The sequence below is a fragment of the Onychomys torridus genome, chromosome 7, assembly GCF_903995425.1.
Source record: "Onychomys torridus chromosome 7, mOncTor1.1, whole genome shotgun sequence".
In the NCBI taxonomy this organism is placed as follows: Eukaryota; Metazoa; Chordata; class Mammalia; order Rodentia; family Cricetidae; genus Onychomys; species Onychomys torridus.
In genome coordinates, this window is record NC_050449.1 from 50,025,922 (window position 1) to 50,045,422 (window position 19,501).

Here is a 19,501-nt window from a genome sequence, read left to right on the forward strand (position 1 = left end):
TATCACTTCCCTCCCTGTACCTCATCTACACAGTGGGAATGCAGAGCATTTTGTGCTTTCGGAAACATCATGGTACCACTCTGCAGCCCTGGGCGGTGGCTGGGCCCCTCTGAGACTTTGGCTTCTCATTGTCGGAACAGGCTGAGCACCATTCAGTGCCAATGAGCCCTGGGCTCTGTGTGGGCATGGGATGGTCACAGAGAGGACCCCCCACCCCCTGCCTGGTCTCCCTTTCCTTTGGCTTCTTCCTCTTGTTCCCTGGAATATTCTGCAACACCATCCCAGGAAGGCGTCCCCACAGGACAAGGGTCTGGGAACAAGGATGGAGCTGATGAGGGTGCTCAGAGAACCAGGCTGTGGTCCTCCGGACTCAAAGGAGCTGGGGGAGGAGAGGGTCTGGGACTGTGCTGGGGCAGCCCTCAGTCCCTGTGTCTCCAGAGGCCTCCCCAACCCTCCCTGGCACAGTAACATGAGGATGCAGATTATGTCATAACAGGAGGCCATAAATCCCTTTGCAGGCTGAGCAACCAAGCTCCTCATGGAGAGCTCTGGCCACCTAGGACTGCACTGCATGGTCACTGTGTCTCCAGCTCCTAACAGATGCCAAGGCCAGATTGCCAGGCCTTCAGAACAGATGCTAAACCTTATGTCTTGTATTCTGATCAGAGTTCTACATTCTACAGAGGTGCCAGGTGGTCTAGGAGAATTAACTGGTACAGATATTGACTGTGGGTGTTCACATCCACTGTGTTCACTTACCCATACCACAGCATGCTTTCTACGAACACCTCATGCACCCATGAAAGAGAGACAGAGGTGGGGTAGCTGTGCCTACTTCATGGATGGGAAGCATGCCTTGGGAATGCTTCAGAATGAGCCCTGGCTTTCAAATTGACCTCAAGAGGGACCTAGGCGTCCTTTCTACCCCCCAGCCCTCCAGGCTCACCTCTGAAAGTGAGTATGTTAGAACTTCTTCAGACTGGGATTGTAGAAGAGTACGGAGGCACAGCTTGTAGCCTAGTCCCCACACAACCCTCGCTCAACTGTGACTGTCGGGATTACTGCCCCTGCCTCTGCGGCAGCAGCCACAGAAAGGACACTGTACCAGGGAACGACAAAGCCATTCAGTCTTGGCTCTCTACAGTCCCTGCAGTTATCAGCACTCTGAGGAAACTGTAGAGGCCTGTACATCAGTGGATGCATCCTTCAAGGACCAAGGGACTATAGATGTTCCTGTGGAAGGTGACTTCCAAGGTCTGTAGCACCCTTCATGTCTTGCTTGTCTTCTAGTATGAGTATGCAGCTGCTCCTGTCAGGCTAGTCTCTCTCCTTCCTTGAGACCGAGGAGCCTGTGACACGCCCAGATGCTTGTATGGAAAGTTCTGGCCTAGGCCTCAAGACACTTGGTGGCTTCCGTTACACTGGTAGAGGGGAGCCTCCAAGAAGATGTTATGCTAGTCTGGATGGACCGTGTGGAAACAGAAGCCAGTTGTCCCCAGCCTTTCCAGCCTGCCTTGACAAGGTAACAGACATGGTCAGAAACTACCTTGGGTCTTTGCCCCCCCCCCCCCCCCCGCCCCGAGTCAAGTCTCCCCTGGTAGATGTCCCACAGGACAGATAGGCTGATGTCCGCTCCAAGCTCTGCCCTAGGTCTGGAAGGGGGAATACCGGTACATGATTGTGGCTCGAAACCACCAAGTTTTGGGGGGAGCTGTGCAGAAACAGGAAATTCTACCCCTACCTCTCCCCTCAGGCCCTTCTGTGAATTCTTTACCCAATTTGGCCCCCGCAACTCCTTAGCCACAGTTGACTGGACAGCCAAGGCGTTGGCTGGTAGGTGACCAATCGGGTTCATTTTCTTTGGGACTAGAGAGACTCTAATAAGCTCTGCTAGGAAGGAGACTAGAGTTGGGGATTTCCTAAGAGCAGGTGGGAGTGAGGGAGTGACGGAAGTCTTGTGTGGGCTGTAATCGCAGGAGGGTAGTCACTCCCAGGTGGGTCTGTGCTGTCCTTGATTTTATGGTTTTTTTTTTTTTAAATCTCCCCCCCCCCCACTCCAGGCTGGCCTTGAACTCATTACATTGCTGAGGATGACCTTGAACTCTAGATCCCCCAGCCTCTACTTCTGGGATTACCAGTGTGTTCCATTCACCTATATGTGGTACCAGGGATTGAACCAGGGGCCTTGCGTACGCTACATAAGCATTCTACCACCTGAGCTGCATCCCAGCCTCCGTCCTTGTCCTGTGCCACAGTTAGTGACAGGACTTCCCCAGGGACCCTGATGTCAGTCAAAGGCCCATCCTGCTTCTTCCCTTGCTGCCTGTAGCCCCTTCTCATAGGTACTCACAAACACGGCCCTGCCCTTGAGGGCCCTGGCTATGGCTGTTCTATCCTAAGCAGGGAGACTGGTGACCATGTCAGTTCTTACTTCCCCACACAGTTAGGTCTGCAGGAGCCATATGCAGGGGTTGACCAGGCTTGGCTTCCAACTGACCCCAGCAAGTCCTACAAAGTCCTTAACACTCCAGCTCCTGGGTTCAGCCACCATTCCCCTGCTTGCCCATCAGGATAATCACGGCAATCGCCAGTGTTCCCCAAATCATACAACATTCCCAGGCACCCTAAAAATAGGATTCTGGACCCCATTTTGTACAGGGGTCTCAGTGGTGATGGGATTTGAACTCTAAAGCCTGTGATCTACCTGCCTCTGCTATGTGACTCTGGTGGGTTACTCTCCCTCTCTGAGCCTCACGGGACATATCAGGAGTAAATAGAAAGAGGAGCTCTCTGCACCCTCGAGGGCTTATCTCCTGGGGGTCAGCTTGGCCTGGTCCATTTGCTTTGTGGACGTGCTCCCATCATCTCTCTGTCCTGCCCTTCTCCTGGAAGTGGCTTTGGTTCCATCCCCTAGAAAATGGATGAACACTCAGGATTCCAGATCTTGTCCTCTCTACCCCAGGAGCTTCCTACTGCTTCTTCCCTTGGTCTCAGGTGGAAAGGTTAGCTGGGCACAGCTCCCTGCTGCATTTGGGATGGCAGAACATCCCAGCAGGGCCACAGATGCAGCCCCCACCCCACAGGGCCACAAATGCAGACCCTTGCTGCATTTGGGATGGCAGGACATCCCAGCAGGGCTACAAGTGCAACACTACCCCTGGTTCTGTATTTGGGACAGCAAGACATCCCTGCAGGACTCCAGGTGCAGGTCAGGACCCCAGAATTATGATAGGGTGTTGGGGGCCAGAAAGTCTTTGATTCTGCCTGCCTCTGGGTTCAGGCTCCAGGCCAGTGCCTGTGTATCCTTGGTAGGGTCTCTGCTGCTCCTGTGTCCCTTCCAGAGGCTACTGGGCATTCCAGGATGTCCCTTGAGCCCTAGCGAGGCTTATGGCAGTCCTGTGGGAGAGTACCTTCCTCTACAGATGACACTTTCCACAGTGAAGAGGCTGTGCCGAGACCCACCAGCCTTCTAGCTTCCAGACCAGTCAACCCTGTCCTATGACCCTGGGCACTCCTCTGACTCTTTCCAACCTGACAGCAACCTAAGAATTTTCTCATGCCCCTGGGTTTCTGTGGGAACCATGTCTGTAGCCAGGAGTAAATTAGCACCTTGGTCCCATTACTCTAGCAGCACCTGAGGCATCCCAGAGATCATGGGACAATTCCATATGCAGCCTCTTGGAGAGAAAGAGGGTGTACTGGCTCAGCCTCCAGACTGGGTGTCAGAGAGCCTGGGCTCTAGGCTCTCTCGGGAGATGGCAGGCCTTCAGGGTTCTTGAAGCGTAATGCAATATGACTAGCCTCTTGGATGTAGACCACTTACATGCTAAGGACCCTACATATCCCAGCCTCTCTGGTTTCCCATTGAGTTCTCTTCTTCCTGCATGGCTGAAAAGCCCTGAGCCAGGATGAGAAGGCTGTGGTTCAGAGTCTGGAAGCAGACCCTGGTCTTGTTGCTTGGAGGCTGACCGGCTTCAACTAAGTCACCGGCATCCCTGGTCCTCACCCTCTGTATGCGCACACGAGCTGGATTTGACAGTAATCAACATTACCACCACAGTACCAGTCATCAAACATACCTCCTTCTCATTTGATCCTTCTTACCCAGCAAAGGCAGTAAGATCAAGACTAGGCACACATCTTTAACCCAGCATCAGGAGGCAGAGGAAGGTGATCTATGAGTTCTAGGCCAGGTAGGGCTACATAGTGAGACCTGTCTGGGGGGGGTGTGTATCTTTATTCTGCAGGTGAGGACCTGGGGCTTGGAGGATCATCCTGCCTAGCTGTGAGGGATGGAATTAGAACTTGAACACAGACCTGACCTTGGGCCTCAGAATCTTGTACCGACCTGTCTAAGCTTCCAGAGGGCTCACGCCTTGTCCAGAACCAGGGTAGTCCTGGGCAAGGCTGTCTATATAGCCTTAGACACCAACCAAGCTGAGAGCAGAGCCATGGCAATGATGCCTGAGGAATGAATGAATGAATGAATGAATGAGTAAAGGACCGAGTGCTCATTTCAGGCTCTCTCACCAGACATGCTGCTCACTCCCAGGCCTTGGTTTGGAGGTTGGAGCCCACTGCATGAGCTGCATTCTGGCAGTTTCTTTTCTTTCCTTCTTTCTTTCTTTTTTTTTTTTTTGTTTTTCAAGACAGGGTTTCTCTGTGTAGCTTTGTGCCTTTCCTGGAACTCACTTGGTAGCCCAGGCTGGCCTCGAACTCACAGAGATCCACCTGCCTCTGTCTCCCGAGTGCTGGGATTAAAGGCATGCGCCACCACCACCCGGCTCCAGCAGTTTCTTGATACTGAGGACAAACTTCCCTATTGCTCTCTGCCCTTGCTCAGCTGGGTCTGTGCCCCTTGGTCTCTGCGTTGCTATAGCTTTCCCGTAACCAGAGGATGAACGGGAGGCAGGAAACCCTGGACCCACACAGGGCTGAACAGAAGCTGTCCATAGGAGGAAGCACCAACTTGGAGTGGAAAGGCAGGTGTCCCTGGCCCATGCCCTCCCTGCCTGCAGACACGAGGCAGTGCATGCTAGGTCTGCTGACCAAGCTGTGGTTAGCTTTTCAGTCAGGGCCCAAGGATTCTTTCTAGAAAAGTGACAACCACTAACTTGTCACTCTGTTGCCCAGGGCAACCTTCTCCATGGCTGAGTTGGGAGCATTTAGATTTGATTTGAACAGTATGGTCTAGGTGGAGGTTATTGTCTGGCTCTCCTGGTCAGCTCATGGGCAGCTTGGTCCCAGACCCAAATCCAAGAGACCCCTGCCAAGCCCAGGATAGGCTCCGAGCATGGCCTAGTGGAAGGATTGATAGAGCTGGGTGGCAGGCTGTCTCCAGACTGCCCCAGAATGGCCTCCTACCCTGAGGGCTCTACACAGGAAGTAGCGGATAGTGAGTAAATAGTTGTGGATATAAGACTTGGAGAGAGATGGCGCTCCCAATATCGGTATATGTCCAGGCCAAAGCTGGCTTCTGTCTAGGGGGCCTCCTGGACAGAGGTAGAAGAATCTACCATACGCTATGGAGCTAGAACCCTGACTCTCCAGCCCAGCCAGTGTCCTAGGAGGAGCCTATGGGAGCCCCAAGAGCTGCCCCCCTTCCCCAGCCATGATCCCATAAGGGATCCCATCCCACAGTGAGAGAACAATGACCATAAGAGAGCAGTCACCCACACACATGTGCACAGCGCTTTACAGATTACAAAGTGTTTCACATACATCATCTCATCAATTCCTCACAACAGCCCTGTGAGGTAGGCAGGGCAGGGATAATGTTCCCATTTGTACAGATGTGGAGACTGAGGCCCAGGGAGGGCCAGTGACCAGCTTGAGTCACATAACAGTGAGCAGCAGAGCTGGGACCAGAGGAGAAGACTCGGGCCTGCCTCTGGCTCCTGACTCTTTCCACTGACTGTGCTGTTCCCCCAGGAGGACCCCAGCTGGTCCCAGTTTAAGCCACACCCAAGCCTGGCCCCCACCTCCCCTTGGCAGTGCTGCGGGGCAGCCAGCAGACAAGCCCTACCCACACCGGGCAGTCCTGTCCCCTCCCTTACTTCCTGCAGAAAGCTAGAGCTGGGCCCTGGAGCTGGGCTGCCACCCATGGCTCCAAATGGTGCCTAGCAGAGTGGGCCAGAGGGTGGGGCTGGAATCTCCTTCCCTGTTTTCCTGAGTGATCCCTCCCCACAGGGGAAGAGAAGAGAAAGGAGGAAGAGGAGGAGAAAGAGAAAACAAGAAACTGAGTTGGAAGAAGGCCCCGGGGCCATCAGGACGTCAAAAGTTTGCATTCCGACTAGCTATAGGAAATAGTTTTTTTCTTTTTATTATTTCAAGTTTTCATAAAAATCCATAATTATTGAAACCCAAGTTACAGAGGAAGTTTGTAACTTTTTTTTTTTAATTGAATTATTGACTCTGCCGTGTGTCGGTTCATCGGCTTTGGATTCGTCTGTCAACTCTCGCCCCTGTGCAGGTGGGGTCCTCAGGCCTGGCCTTCTGAAGTCCTGGTAGAAGGAGGGCAGGCGGTGAGGGCTGGCGAGGCAGCAGGGGCGTGTGGAGGGAGGGGGAGAGTGGGTGAGGAGGGCAGGGAGGAGGTGGGAAGGCCTGGGAGTGAGTGGGCAGCAGCCCCGCTCCTTCCCTGCCCAGTGTTCCCCTGGGGGTTCCTGGGCCCCAACCCCGCCCCTTCCTCATATCATCTTCATGTTGAACTTGCGGGGTGCGTCAGCTGAGCTGATGCCTGCGTCCGATTTCCGGGGCACATACTCAATTTCGATGTTGTGCTTTGTGTTGCCTTTGCCCCGGCTCCAGAGAAACAGCAGCACCAGGCAGAAGAGGACAACACCTAGGAAGGAGATGAAGCCCATGGTGGTGGCGATGATGAGCGTCTTGATGTCGAAGGGGAAAGGCACGGTGGCACGGGTGCTGTTGGCCTCTCCCTCGCCTGGCTGGTTGGAGATGAAGGCGAACGTCTTGTTGGGCTGATGGGGCCAGTCGGGCGAGTAGCTGCGCACATGCAGGTGGGCGGGCATGGAGTCGTTGCCGCCGGCATTGGCCGCGATGCACAGGTACGTGCCGTTGTCCTGTACCTGGGCGTAGCGCACCTCCAGCGTGCCATCAGGGAAGACTGTGAGCCGCCCATTGCTCTTAGCTGAGACCAAGTGCTTGCGGGGTGACAGCCAAAGGATGGCTGGTGGCGGGTCGCCATCTGCTCGGCACACAAACTGCACCGTGTGGCCCTCGTCTACAAACACCTGCTGTGCCTTGCGGTCCCGGATGTGGGCCCTGCGGCAGGTGAAGTAGTTGGGCAGGAGTACATCTGGGAAGTCCTTGAATTCCTTGCCCTGGACGAACTCGGGTGTGGCGCAGGTGGGTTGCTGCCTGTTGAAGTTGAGCCGCCAGCGGCGCCGGAACACCCACAGTAGCCGGCAGTCACAAGCCAGTGGGTTGGAGTCCAGGATGAGTGTCTCCAAGTTGCCCACTGAGTGGAAGGCTGACTCCTCCAGGGTGGTCAGCTGGTTGCCAGAGACATTGAGCACACGTAGGTAGTTGAGCCCACGAAAGGCATAGGGCTCCACCACGGCCAGCTGCCCACCCACCAGCTGGATCTCCTGCAACCGCAGAAGCTCATGCAGCATGGAGCCTTCGATGGTACCGATGGGGTTGTAGGAAAGATTGAGGAAGCGGAGATACACCAGATGGCGAACGGCCAGATAGGGCACGGCGGTCAGGTTGCAGTGTGTGATGGACAGGGATGTCAGGTTGAGGCCGTAGAGGCAGTTGGGGGTCATGGTATCCAGGTAGGGCCAGTGGGAGATCTCCAAGACCTTGAGGCGGTACAGCCTCTTGAAGGAATAGTCCCTGATGGCATTGATGTTGAGATGTCGCAGCCGCAGGACGATGAGGCCATGAAGGTGGGAAAGTGCCTCGGTGGGGATGGAGGTCAGATTGCATTTCTCCAGAGTCAGCTGCTCCAGGCTGTTGAGGCCGCTGAAGGCTCGATGGGAGATGTAGACGAGGTCGTTGTCACCGACCTCCAGTGACTTGAGGTTGTATAGGTCTTGGAACATGTAGTCCAGCAGGATGACAATCTTGTTCTCACTGATGTCCAGCTTGGTCAGGTTGCTGAGGCCGGTGAAGACACCCAGCGGGATGAGCTTCAGGCGGTTGCTGCGCAGCCCCAGTGTCCGCAGGTTGAAGAGGTTGTTGAAGGCGCCTGGCTCCACGGCGCTCACGATGTTCTCATTGAGCTCCAGCTCCTCCAGGTGTGGGAAGCTGGCGAACTCGTCCTGGTTGAGCGTCTTGATGCGGTTTTTGCCCAGGTCCAGCAGGCGAGTCTCGGTGGGGATGCCCTCGGGCACCACCACTAAGCGCTTTCGGTGGCAAAGCACTGCTCGGTCCTGCGCTGAGCACTCGCAGCGGGGCGGGCAGCCTGTGGCAGAGCCTGACAGGGCAGAGCCCAGTACCAGCAGGAGGATGGGCTGCCAGCAGGCCAGGAGGGGGCTGGGCATGCTTCTCACACCCCCCACCAGCATCCTCTCGCTCACCTGCAGCGGAAAGCAAGCACAGGAGAGACGCAGCAGTAAGCAGGCAGTGCGTGGCTAGACCTCCACCTCATGCCCATCCCAGATGGAAAGGTTGCAGAGGAAGGGCAGTGCCATCTCCTTTAGGGTTTCACAGACAGTTTACTCCAAGCATGTCCTGAGTCTCAACTCACCCAGAGCCTCATCAGCGATAAAGCCAGGCTTGGTGAGCCACCCAGATTCACAGAGGCTCAGAGGGCTCAAGGCCGGGTTTCTGGGAATAGTCCTGCAGGGGAAGGAGAACACAACTGGACCCAGCCCACAGGGCAAGGACTCCTGAGGCTGCTGGGTACTCTACCCTGGCAGACACCATATGTTCTACCCATCTTTGCCGCTGAGTCCTGGGTGGCCTACAAACCCCGGGTACCCATAGAAGGTACCAAATTTACTCCAGGATGGGGCACCATCCAGAAGCCAGGACCCAGCCAGGAAGCCTCTGCACCTGAAGATCTCACTTGGGGTCCTGTGGGTCCTGTGAGCCCTGGACTACCTCTTCTGCAAGGACCTTGATCAGATTAGCTATTCAACCCAGGACATGAGGGTTTCCTGCATCCTGGCCTTACCATGCCATTCTTCCTAGAATGTCGCTTCTCTAGACTGCAGAAACTCTGTTTTGAAGACCCAGCTAAGCCTGAGAAGACTTAACTGATTCCCAAGACAAAGGATTCCCCCTTAAGAAGTCCTATCCATGTGCCTCTCTGGGTTCCCACCACCAGGCTCCTCCAGTTACTGGTCTGGCCTCCATGATAAGGATAGGCAGTCTCACAGGTGCCTGTCCACACTGGAGCACTGAGCAAGGCTGGTTAAGCTGGGTCCAAAGACATGCTGAACTTGGCGGGAGTGACGGAAAGACGGGCGGGGTGAGGAGCCTGCCGGGGTTGCAGGTGCAGTGAGCCCTGCATGGCTCTGGTGCTGCTTGCCTCGCCTCCAACTCCCTCTGCAGGAACTGGCCTGGAGATGGGGTTGGAAGGAGCCAAGAGGTCTTCCGAGATGCAGCAAAGCAGTGGTTCTCTGCAGTCCTCTGCTGTGCTCAGCACCCTGGCCTCTGGCCCGAGGGGGCTGTACCACTGCAATCCAGCCCTGCACCCATGGCCCTGTGACCTTACTGCCAGGCTGGGAAGCCAGGCTTGTGAGTCCTGTCTGTGCCTAGTTTGGGCTCTTCCCCACCCTCTTGACACAGCCTCTGCCTTCAAGCCACAATTTGTCATAGATGTCATGCATGTTTGTCATCCGTGTCAACTAGTAAGGCCACTGAGGCTCCAAGAGGCTGAGACTGCCACTCAACCAGTAGCAGGGGCCAATTTGGACCAGAGGCTCTGGCTCCATGCACTTTCAAATGCTCTACTGGCCTTCAAGAACTGACAGGTATTTCCTGGTTGTTGATCGACTAAGTGACTGATTAACCAGAGAGAACTCATGGTGTCACTGACGTGTTATGGAATCCGCACAGTTTTGTTATCCCCAAGGGTTTTGTCACCCTCCCCATAACTCCCCCTCATTCTCTCTCCAGATTCTTCTACCTGAGCATCTCCCTACCCTGCCCCCGCAGGACCATTTTCCACAGTCACACACGCTCCAGTGACCCACCAGAAAAGCAAACATCCTGACAGGCGATCAATAAGTAATTGGGCCAGCAGCTGGGGCTGGTGTGGGTGTGAGGGCAGGGACTTCAAGAGGTGAATAGGACTTTTAGCACCCGTCTTAGGCCTGGGCTAGCCTGGGAGCTGCCAGAGGGGGCTGAAGAAGAGAGAAGTGAGGAATAAGGACCCCGAGATGTTGGCAAACCCTTCTTGCACACGAGCACAGCACCTGTGTGGACAACATCCACCCCCCAGAGCCACACAGGTGTCCCCACTGCACACCCTGCCTCTAAGCCGCCTCCTTTTGGAGAACCGTCCCAGCTGCCTTTCCATCCTTCTACCCCAAAGACCACCTCCCCCACCAAGTCCTTCCCAAGTCACTCAGACGCCATCACTTGCTACAGCACAGACACACTCGATTCTTCCTAGCAGTGGCATGTAATGGCTGAGTGGCTCACCTCCTTCCGAATGACAGTTGGACCAACTGAGGGAAAAGTTAAGGAGCAAGAGGATGACAAGAAGGAAGGGTGGGGACAATGCCACAATGCTCTAAAGAAGATAGGCGGTGGCGGCGGCAGCGGCGGCACACGTCTTTAATCCCAGCACTTGGGAGGCAGAGGCAGGTGGAGCTCTGAGTTCGAGGCCAGCCTGAGCTACCAAGTGAGTTCCAGGACAGGCGCAAAGCTACACAGAGAAACCCTGTCTCGAAAAACAAAAACCAAACAAACAAACAAAAAGAATAGAGGAGAGCATCCTGGCAGCCAAACAAAGAGGGAAACACGCTCTCCAGCCACCACATGATATATGTCAACGCTGGGTCACACCGCCACTGTCATCCACCATAGTGAGGTGCTCAAGAACACAGGCAGGTGAACGTTCTGTGGGAGGCAGCATGTGATCCAGAGAGAGTTGTTACAGGTAGTGGGAACCCCTCTGCCCAGGCTGCCCTTGGTGCAGGCCTACTGAACAGTGAAACCTGCAGTATTTAAAACTATTGGTGGAAAAGCTGGGCAGCCTTGCTCTGTAGAGCTGCTACCCCCAAGCCAGGCAGTCTGCCACAGAGCGTTGGCCGCTATGCACCACGAGGTTAGGAGAGCTCCTGTGTACACATCCTCTGTATTGCCTTGTTCTTCTCCTAATGTGTGAGCACACGAGTGTGTGTGTGTGTGTGTGTGTGTGTGTGTGTGTGTGTGTGTGTGTAAGAGAGAGAGAGACAGACAGACAGAGACAGAGAGAGCATGTTCATAGATGTGCACATGCATTTGGAGGTCAGAGGTCAACATCAGATGGCTTCCTTTTAAATCACTTTTTACCATAGCTTTTGACACAACGCCTCTAACTGGTCTGGAGCTCACCAGTTCAGCTAGACTGGCTGACCTACAAGCTCTGGAGATCCTTGTCTCTACCTTCCCAGCACCCATCACCGTACATTTACGTGAGTGCTGGAGATTTGAACTCAGGCCCTCATGTTTACGTGGCAAGTGTTTTACAGACTGAGCTCCCTCCCCAGCCCATTGTTCTCTGCCTTTTACAGATGACTGCCTGTCCTGAAAGATAGGGAAACTAAGGCCTTGGAGGCCAGGATGCCTGTCCATACCAGCATAACAGACAGCAGAGCATGTTGGGTATAGGCTCCTAGACTCACCCCCACAGGGTCCTTGTCAGTATAACATGTTGGGAGGTCATGTCTGAGAGGGTCACTGGGGCTGCTAAGTGGGCAATGTAATTCATCAGCAGGGCTCTGGCGGTCTAGGGCTGCTCCTAGGGTGCTTTATGCTTTTTAATCAGTGTTTTAATTCGGATCCTTGCCCCCCTGAAGGGCTTCTCATGAGGGCAAGAATTCAAAATTGGAACACTAAATACAAAGAAAAAAGCCATCAAAGAAAGGCAGGTGGCAGACAGGGGATAGTAGTGCCCAGGGCATGATGCCCAGACCCTGTAGCGATCTGAGCCCTCCCCAAAGCAGGGCTGGGGAGGCAGCTGAGCCACCAGTGTAGATCAAGATGAGGTTCTGAACTGTCTGCAGTAGGGATGGGTGGGTTGCCAGCCACCAACCACACCTTTCCTTGTGTCTCAGGGCAGACATGGCCTGGCTCAGACAGTGCTACCTGATGCTGGCCCTTTGCAGTTCTCTGCACCAGCCTGTTGGGTGCCCTGGGCAATGCCTGCTCTTCCTGGCCTGTGTCCCTCACTGAACAGACACTGGGTTTCAGAGTCTTCCAGGGATGGACACTAACAGTCAAACATCCTTGGCTGGGCACAGGGAGGGGGCTGAAGACCTGAGCTAAAGTTTCATCAGGACTGGGAGGATCCAGGTGTGGGTGTCCCTGGGCTGCTCAGCTCTCCCAACTGGAGAGTCACATGGGGACTCTGGTGGAGAGGGCAACTCATGGCGAAGGATAGGGTGTGGGATTGCTCATGCGGGGACAACATGCTGGGGTCATGTTGTCCCATACGCAGCATTAGCATCATCTGGTGGTACCTGGGTACAGCTCTGAGCCAGGCCCACAAGCCAGTTAGAAGCCTGTTCAGAAAAGGGAGAGACCAACACTGGAGAGACCCTGCTATAGGCTGTATGGGTGGAGCTTTACACACTGTCTCAGAGACCCTGGAGAGACAGGGTTCTCAACAGGCACTTCTCACTCATTTTACAGTTGAGAAATCGAGGTCCAGCAAGGGAACTCCCTTGTGACAACACAAAGCCACAAAGCCAGGAGGCAGCATGGCTCTGTCACTCTGGTGAGTCTTGGGAGAGCCAGCTGCCTGGTGCGTGCGTGTTTAGCCCTTGCAGTAGATGGGGTACCTGGCATGTGTTCAGTGATGGTCCACTTGGCTTCCTGTGACCCCACGCCCTTATCTGGACTCAAAAGAATGACTTTTGCACAGAGTCTCTGCTCTATGAGGCTGGGCCCCGGCCCTCTGAGCAACAAAGCTTTGAGATTCTTTTGCTGGTAGGTGGCCTGGATGCTTCCTCTCTGGGAACAAGGCCCGTGACCCGAGGCCTTGAAGCCCACTGTTCCCACAGCTGGGCCTGTGGCAGAACAGGCTGGCTAGGGAATCCCCACAGTGCTCAGGCCCAGCCTCGATGTCCATAAAGGACCCTGTGCAAGAGCAAGAGGGGAAGCTGATGGAACAGAGGTACATGGGGTTTCACAGGATGAGGAGGCAAGCGAAAAAGCGGGGTGAAGAGGCAGAAAGAGAAGCAGGGGTGGGTGAGAGAGGCACAGGGACAGGGAAGTGGCAAAAATCAGGGAGAGGCCCAGGCTTGGTGCCTTTAATCCCAGCACTCCAGAGGCAGGGGCAGGTGGATAGCTCTGTGGGTTCCAGGCCAGCCTGGGTGAAATGGTGAAACCCCTCAAAAAAAATTCAGAAGTAGATGGGGCCAGAGCCCGCATGCTAGTCCCGCTGGCTGGCTCCTACCTCACAGTGTGCGGCATTTAGCTGTAAGACTGGGGCCTGTAAGCTACCTCGTTTCTCACCACCACCCTTCCAGTGGGTTTGATCAGCTAACCATCTTCAGGAGGGCAGACAGACTAACAAAAGTGAGAGGACTCAGGTCACCAAAGAACAGGTGCCCGGCGGTCTGGGCTTCTCACCTGGAGACCTGCTCCCAGTCGCTGCCTTGCTGGGGGCCTTTCTTTGTCTCCAGCCTCAGAGTTGCTGGGTCCATGTTGTAGCATTATAGCACCAGCTACACGTACATACCTGTTCACTGGCAGCTAGGACCAAGTGGCTGAGTGGTATGGTGCCCTTCTACAGACACCCCACAGCTACCTGCTGGTTCCTCCCTCCACCCAGGTCTGCCCAGCCCTCACCACCTAAGGAGGGCGTGGGTGCTCCTCCCCTCGTGTGGGGCTTCTCTGGAGCACTGCTGCTAGTGCTCCCTCCTTCTCTTTGGCTCCCAGAATTGAAATGCTGAGCTGGATTTCGGTCACCTCTGCATCCCTAGCCTTTCCCACCTCAACCAGTTACAGGACTGCAGGGATAGCCCCTGAAACATTAGACAGGATTAAACCCTGTCCTCCTAGTCGAGGCTCAAGAGGGGATTCTGGTAGTTGAGAAGAGGGGAGGAGGCAAGGGTAGGAAGGAGGAGGTGGCTTGCAGCCAGGTCAGGCTGAAAGCATGCAGGACTCCCACAGGCTTTTTTTCTCCTGCCCCAAATCCTGGCCCAGTCCCTGAGCTCCTTCAAGACACTCCATTCTGGCTGTCCTGACTCATCCCTGCTGAGGTGTGAATGGCTGATAATGGTTTAAGGAAGGAGCCGCTAATGGGGTATGTAGTGTTAGTCTTGCAGAGCTAGGCTAAAAGCCCAGGAGCAGGTCACCTGGCACAGGGGAGGGACCTGGACAGGAGGGTCAGCAACCAGGCTGAGCTGCAGGAGCAGTGCCATCTTTGCAGGCTGGAACAGCCCAGTGTGTCCCCTCCTGGCTGGCACTTGCCTCTAGCTCTACCCTCTCCCACCCAAGGGGAGAGAAGAATCAACCTGGAAGAAAATTGAGGTCATGTCCTTTGTTGTGCATAATTCTTTATTTCCCTCTTGCTCTTGGTTCTGGCAAAGAGTTGCTAGGTTCCCAGGGTGTGTGTGTGTGTGTGTGTGTGTGTGTGTGTGTGTGTGTGTGTACAGGTGAGGGGGCAGGGAGGATGCTAGAGAGCATCAATGTGTGTATATGTGACAGAGAAAGAATCAGTGTGAGTGTGTATGTGACACACAGAGAGAAAACCCCAGTACATACATGACACAGAGAGACCACCCATGTGTTTGTGGGTGAGCACCTGGCTTGATGCCACCAGCCCTGTCTCTTTGGTACACTGGGAAATCCCATCTCCTCCCAAGTGTTCTTACCTGGCCTGTGGGCTAAGGCTGGCTGAAGGGCACCAACTGGGCTACTTACCTATCAGCCTTTTAGGACAAGTGAGGTTGGGCCAGCCTCCAGCCACCCTGGCTGTCCTAAACTCCCTGGGTCGCCCTGGTCAAGCACCTGGCCCCTGAGTGCAAGGGAGGGAGACCCTGCCCACCCGACCCAAGCATAGCTCATCTCAGGAGCTGCCAGCCTTCCGGCCAGCCCACAACCTCAGGCCATCTGAGGGATAAATTATGAATTTTAATTGTCAAAGCATCTTAGTGTTTAAAGGCTTCTATATATAGGCTCTGCCCCCTAGAAGTGGCCCAACTTAGAGAGGAGCAGGGATTGGGCAGGGCCCAGAGAAAGTCTGCTATGGTGACAAAGGGCTCCTGGGCCTTATCCTGGATCCCAGCCAGGGCACCTTACCCTGCTGTGTGATCCTGGGGGAGGATGGGACCACTTCTGGAGCTTTACACTCACTTTGCAAGGTCATCTGCGGGGTCTGCCTGCGTAGACAGCACCTCCTTCCTTGAATGGAAGCTGTTCCTTGGACCTGCCTGAGAAGACAGCACCCCCTTCCTTGAATGGAAGCTGTCCCTTGGACCTGCCTGAGAAGACAGCACCCCCTTCCTTGAATGGAAGCTGTTCCTTGGACCTGCCTGAGAAGACAGCACCTCCTTCCTTGAATGGAAGCTGTCCCTTGGACCTGCCTGAGAAGACAGCACCCCCTTCCTTGAATGGAAGCTGTCCCTTGGACCTGCCTGAGAAGACAGCACCCCCTTCCTTGAATGGAAGCTGTTCCTTGGACCTGCCTGAGAAGACAGCACCTCCTTCCTTGAATGGCAGCCGTCCCTTGGGTGACGAGATGATGGCAAGGGCCTATGTGAAGCGGTGGTGGGAAGGCCAGAAACCCAGATCCCACACCCCCCTTATGACCCTTCTTCTGAGCTGTGATGCCAATCCAGGCTCTCAGGGACAGAAAGGTACCTCTGAAAGCCCCCACCCCATCCTCTTCAGGCAGGGGTAGTCATGTCCCATCTGCTCACTCCTAGGGCCTCTCCCAGGTACTCCAGCCAACCACCACCTGGGGAGCCCCAGGCCTTGGGCTTCAGAGGGATAGCCATAGACTACAGAGCTGAGCAGGCTAAAGTAGAGGGGACAGGAGCAATTGGGCTAGTAGTAGGTATTGGGGTTATGTGGCATTTGACCAACAGGGCGATGGTGGCTGGGAACCCTTCAAGAGGGCGCCTGGCATCAAGCTCCTGTGGAAACCACAGCTACCCACTAAGGCAGGTGGAGTCATTTACAACTGTTTTGTGGGTAAAAAATTGGAAACAATCAGGTGTGATGACACACGCCTTTAATCCCAGCACTCAGGAGGCAGAGACAGGGGGATCTCTCTGAGTTTGAGGCCAGATTGTTCTACATAGTTCTAGGCCAAACAGGACTATATATAGAGATCTTGTCTCAAAAAAAAAAAAATAAAAATAAAAATAACAAAAGAAAAAAGAAAAGAGAAGAAAGGGAAAGGACCACACAAAGAGTTCCTGTGACTCTGTTCAAGGTCACAGCATGGTAGGAACTCTGGAGAATCTAAACCCTGCCTTCCTCTCCACAGCGCTTTATAAAACATACGGACGGACAGAGCAAAGCGGCGCTCACACAGCCAGGCGACCAGGGTCATCTTCACACTCAGCGAGGAGGCTGGAATAATCACCCCTGTTCTCCTAATCAGAGGACTGAAGCACAGAGAAGGTGTACCATTGGCCAAAAGTCATCCAGCAACAAGGGGCAGAGCTGGGGTTGGTTATACCCCAGCCTGTCCTGACCACTCTTTTAGAGACCTCTAAGATCCTGAAGTGTTCTTACCCCTTGAGATCATAATATCTTCCTTGGCAATGAGGCTGAAAGACCATGCTGCCCTCGCCATGCTGGGCACAGAGAGCTCACGAAGAGGAAAGGAGTTTATGCTGAACACATACTAAGCACCATGGCCCCACTGGCGCTCAGCGTATCAACCCCACTGAACTGATGAGGAGACGGAGGCGGGGCCAGTCTGAATCCAAATGAATTACATCTTAGAGACCATCATACAGATGAGGAATAAGGTCTAAGAGAACCGGGGGCTGCTCATGGCCCGCAGTACCTCAGGCTGGGCCTAGGAAGGCCCACCCGCATTACCTTCTCTGCCATTCCAGTGCGGCATACAACTCATGGTGGGCTAGGTCATCGGATGTGTGATGGTTTGGGATATTTGTTCTTCACAAAGAGGGAAAATAAGCCCCTGATACATCATAAATCAAGGTCTGGTGAGTTATTTATGTCATGGTTAGACAAGCCATTAATGAAAACACTACCCTTTTCCTGATACTGGCTGGTCACTCTCTGTTCAACTGAGTCCTGGTCAGTCCCTTGCAAAAGCCCATTCTTCCAACATGGTAAACTGAGCTCATGCCATGGAGCTGATAGAGCCTCTGCTCAGGCACAGCAGGATGACCACAAAGCTGCCCTTGCACAACCCCACATATGGTGAAGAGAGTGAACCTTACAAATCTCCAAGAACTGTGTCAAGGCTGAAGGTATCAAGTGTCCATGGCTGAGCAGAGCCAAGACCCGTGGGTAGAACCAGACAAAAGGAGGTGGGAGACCCATCAGGACCCACTGTGAACAGCCTGTACTGGGAGGCTTGCAAGCAGAGGCCTTTCTGGGAGCTATATCTCAGCAGCCTCCCTCAGCTCTAAGATGTCCACATCTTGGATCCAAGCCAAGGGACTAGAGATAGGCAGGCCCCCAGCTGTAGCTGCAGGCCTGCCCAGGACCAAACAGAAAAAGGATGCTGGCCAGGCCCTGCCCCCTTCCCAGGCCGAGAGTGATTCTCTGCAGAGAGAGCAGAGGAGGTGGCAGGGAGAGATTAATTCCCCGAAATGGAAAAAAAAAAATAGAAAAACACACACACACACCACACACCCTAATAACATGTAATAAGAGGTTGGAGATGAGGAACAATGCCCTGGTAATGTCACCCTGGCGGCAATCAATTTGGGTGTCACATGAAATAGGCATAATTATTCCGCCAGCCCTGGCGCTTGTCTCTAACCAGCTCCAGGGGCCCAGGCCTGGGCGGGGAAGGGGGGTGAAATCAATTGCGGGTACACCAGGCTGGCAGGGCCTGGCTTCTTAGCCCCTCTGGTAGGCCTTGTGGTTTAGGGACCCTTGGATGCCCAGGAGCCATCTTGCTTGGTCACCCTTCATTCGTTGCTTGGACAAGAGCAATTGGAGAGGGTCCCCAGGAAGTTGTGAATGCCAGAGGATAGAGCACACATGTGTTTCATCCAGCAGTTGGCCACCACATTCTTGCTGAGCACTCACCAGTGCCAGGCTTCATGTCAATGCCAAGGTGCAGGAAGGGGAGCTTCAGAGAGCTGAGCAGGGAGAGGGTGTTAAAATAATGGAGTACAGGCTTCCTGTAGTCCTGAGCCAGGACAGCCCTTTCCCATCTGGAAGTGGACCCAGAGCAACTGGTGCGCCCAGAATTGTTTCTTCTTCTTCTTGCTGCACCGGGACGTAAGTCATATTTGCTCTGCCTTCCCTTCCATGTCCTTGGGGACTTCCCCTCCTACCACTCCTGCCCAAGCCTGAGCTCAGAATGTTTACCCACAATATCCCCATTTCAGGGGAAACTGAGTTTAGTGAGCATCCATCCCACACTGGATGTTGCCTGTCTCAAACCCCCTTCACACAGCACAAACCTTGAATCCCAGAAATGCAAATCAAGGCTATAATGAAATCCCAGTTTACACTCATTCAATCAAGAAAAATCAAGACAGCCAATAGATAGCATGGAGTTGTCTGGGGATGGGGGGATGATGGGAGCACTCATCCCCTGCAGGAGAGGCATAAAGTGGTCCAACCAATTTGGAAAACACTTTGGCACAGTTCCTAGGAAAGCCAAACATGAACATGCCCTGTAGCCCAACAGTTCAGGGCACTTCCCACACTGCCTCAGGAGACAGGATGAGGGGGTTGGTGGCAGCACTATCTGTAAGAGCCAGAAAGAGAAACAACCCAAATGCTCATCAACAGGCGGGCCAGGAATCTCCTGTGCTACATTCAAGTGACAACCAAATCCATCAGAGAAAAATGAATGGGTGTTGAATATCCACTATCATTTGCAAGAATATGATAATGAATGAAAAAGCCAATTCCAGAGGACTGCCCGCCATTTATATTTTATATAGACTTAAAAATAACTAAACACCACAGTTCTTATATAGCTAAATATATTATTTTCTTTTGGTCCTGGGTACTGAACCCAGGACTTCATGAATGCTAGGCCAGTATCCCACCACTAAACTACACCCTCAGCACGAAACACAAGAGGCAAGAGAAATTTAAATACATAGTGTAGAGAGGCAACTGCCTCAGAAAAAGGAGCTGAGGATGAGGAGGAGAGAAGCACACCAGAAGAGGCAAAGGCCGAATGTTGAAGCTGGAGAGT

The 19,501-nt window shown here is 53.9% G+C and overlaps 1 protein-coding gene across 7 annotated transcripts in view; it reads right to left on the minus strand.

Annotated features, from left to right (window-relative positions):
* Window positions 1-5,663: 5,663 nt before the first annotated feature.
* Lingo1 (leucine rich repeat and Ig domain containing 1) overlaps window positions 5,664-19,501 on the minus strand; it is a 185,020-nt gene continuing 171,182 nt past the window's right edge. For all 7 annotated transcript variants that reach the window (XM_036192325.1, XM_036192328.1, XM_036192326.1 and 4 more), the window contains one exon: window positions 5,664-8,543. In XM_036192325.1, the coding sequence (XP_036048218.1) occupies window positions 6,687-8,531 (1,845 nt within the window). In that variant the 5' untranslated portion in view covers window positions 8,532-8,543 and the 3' untranslated portion in view covers window positions 5,664-6,686. The remainder of the gene's footprint in view (window positions 8,544-19,501) is intronic.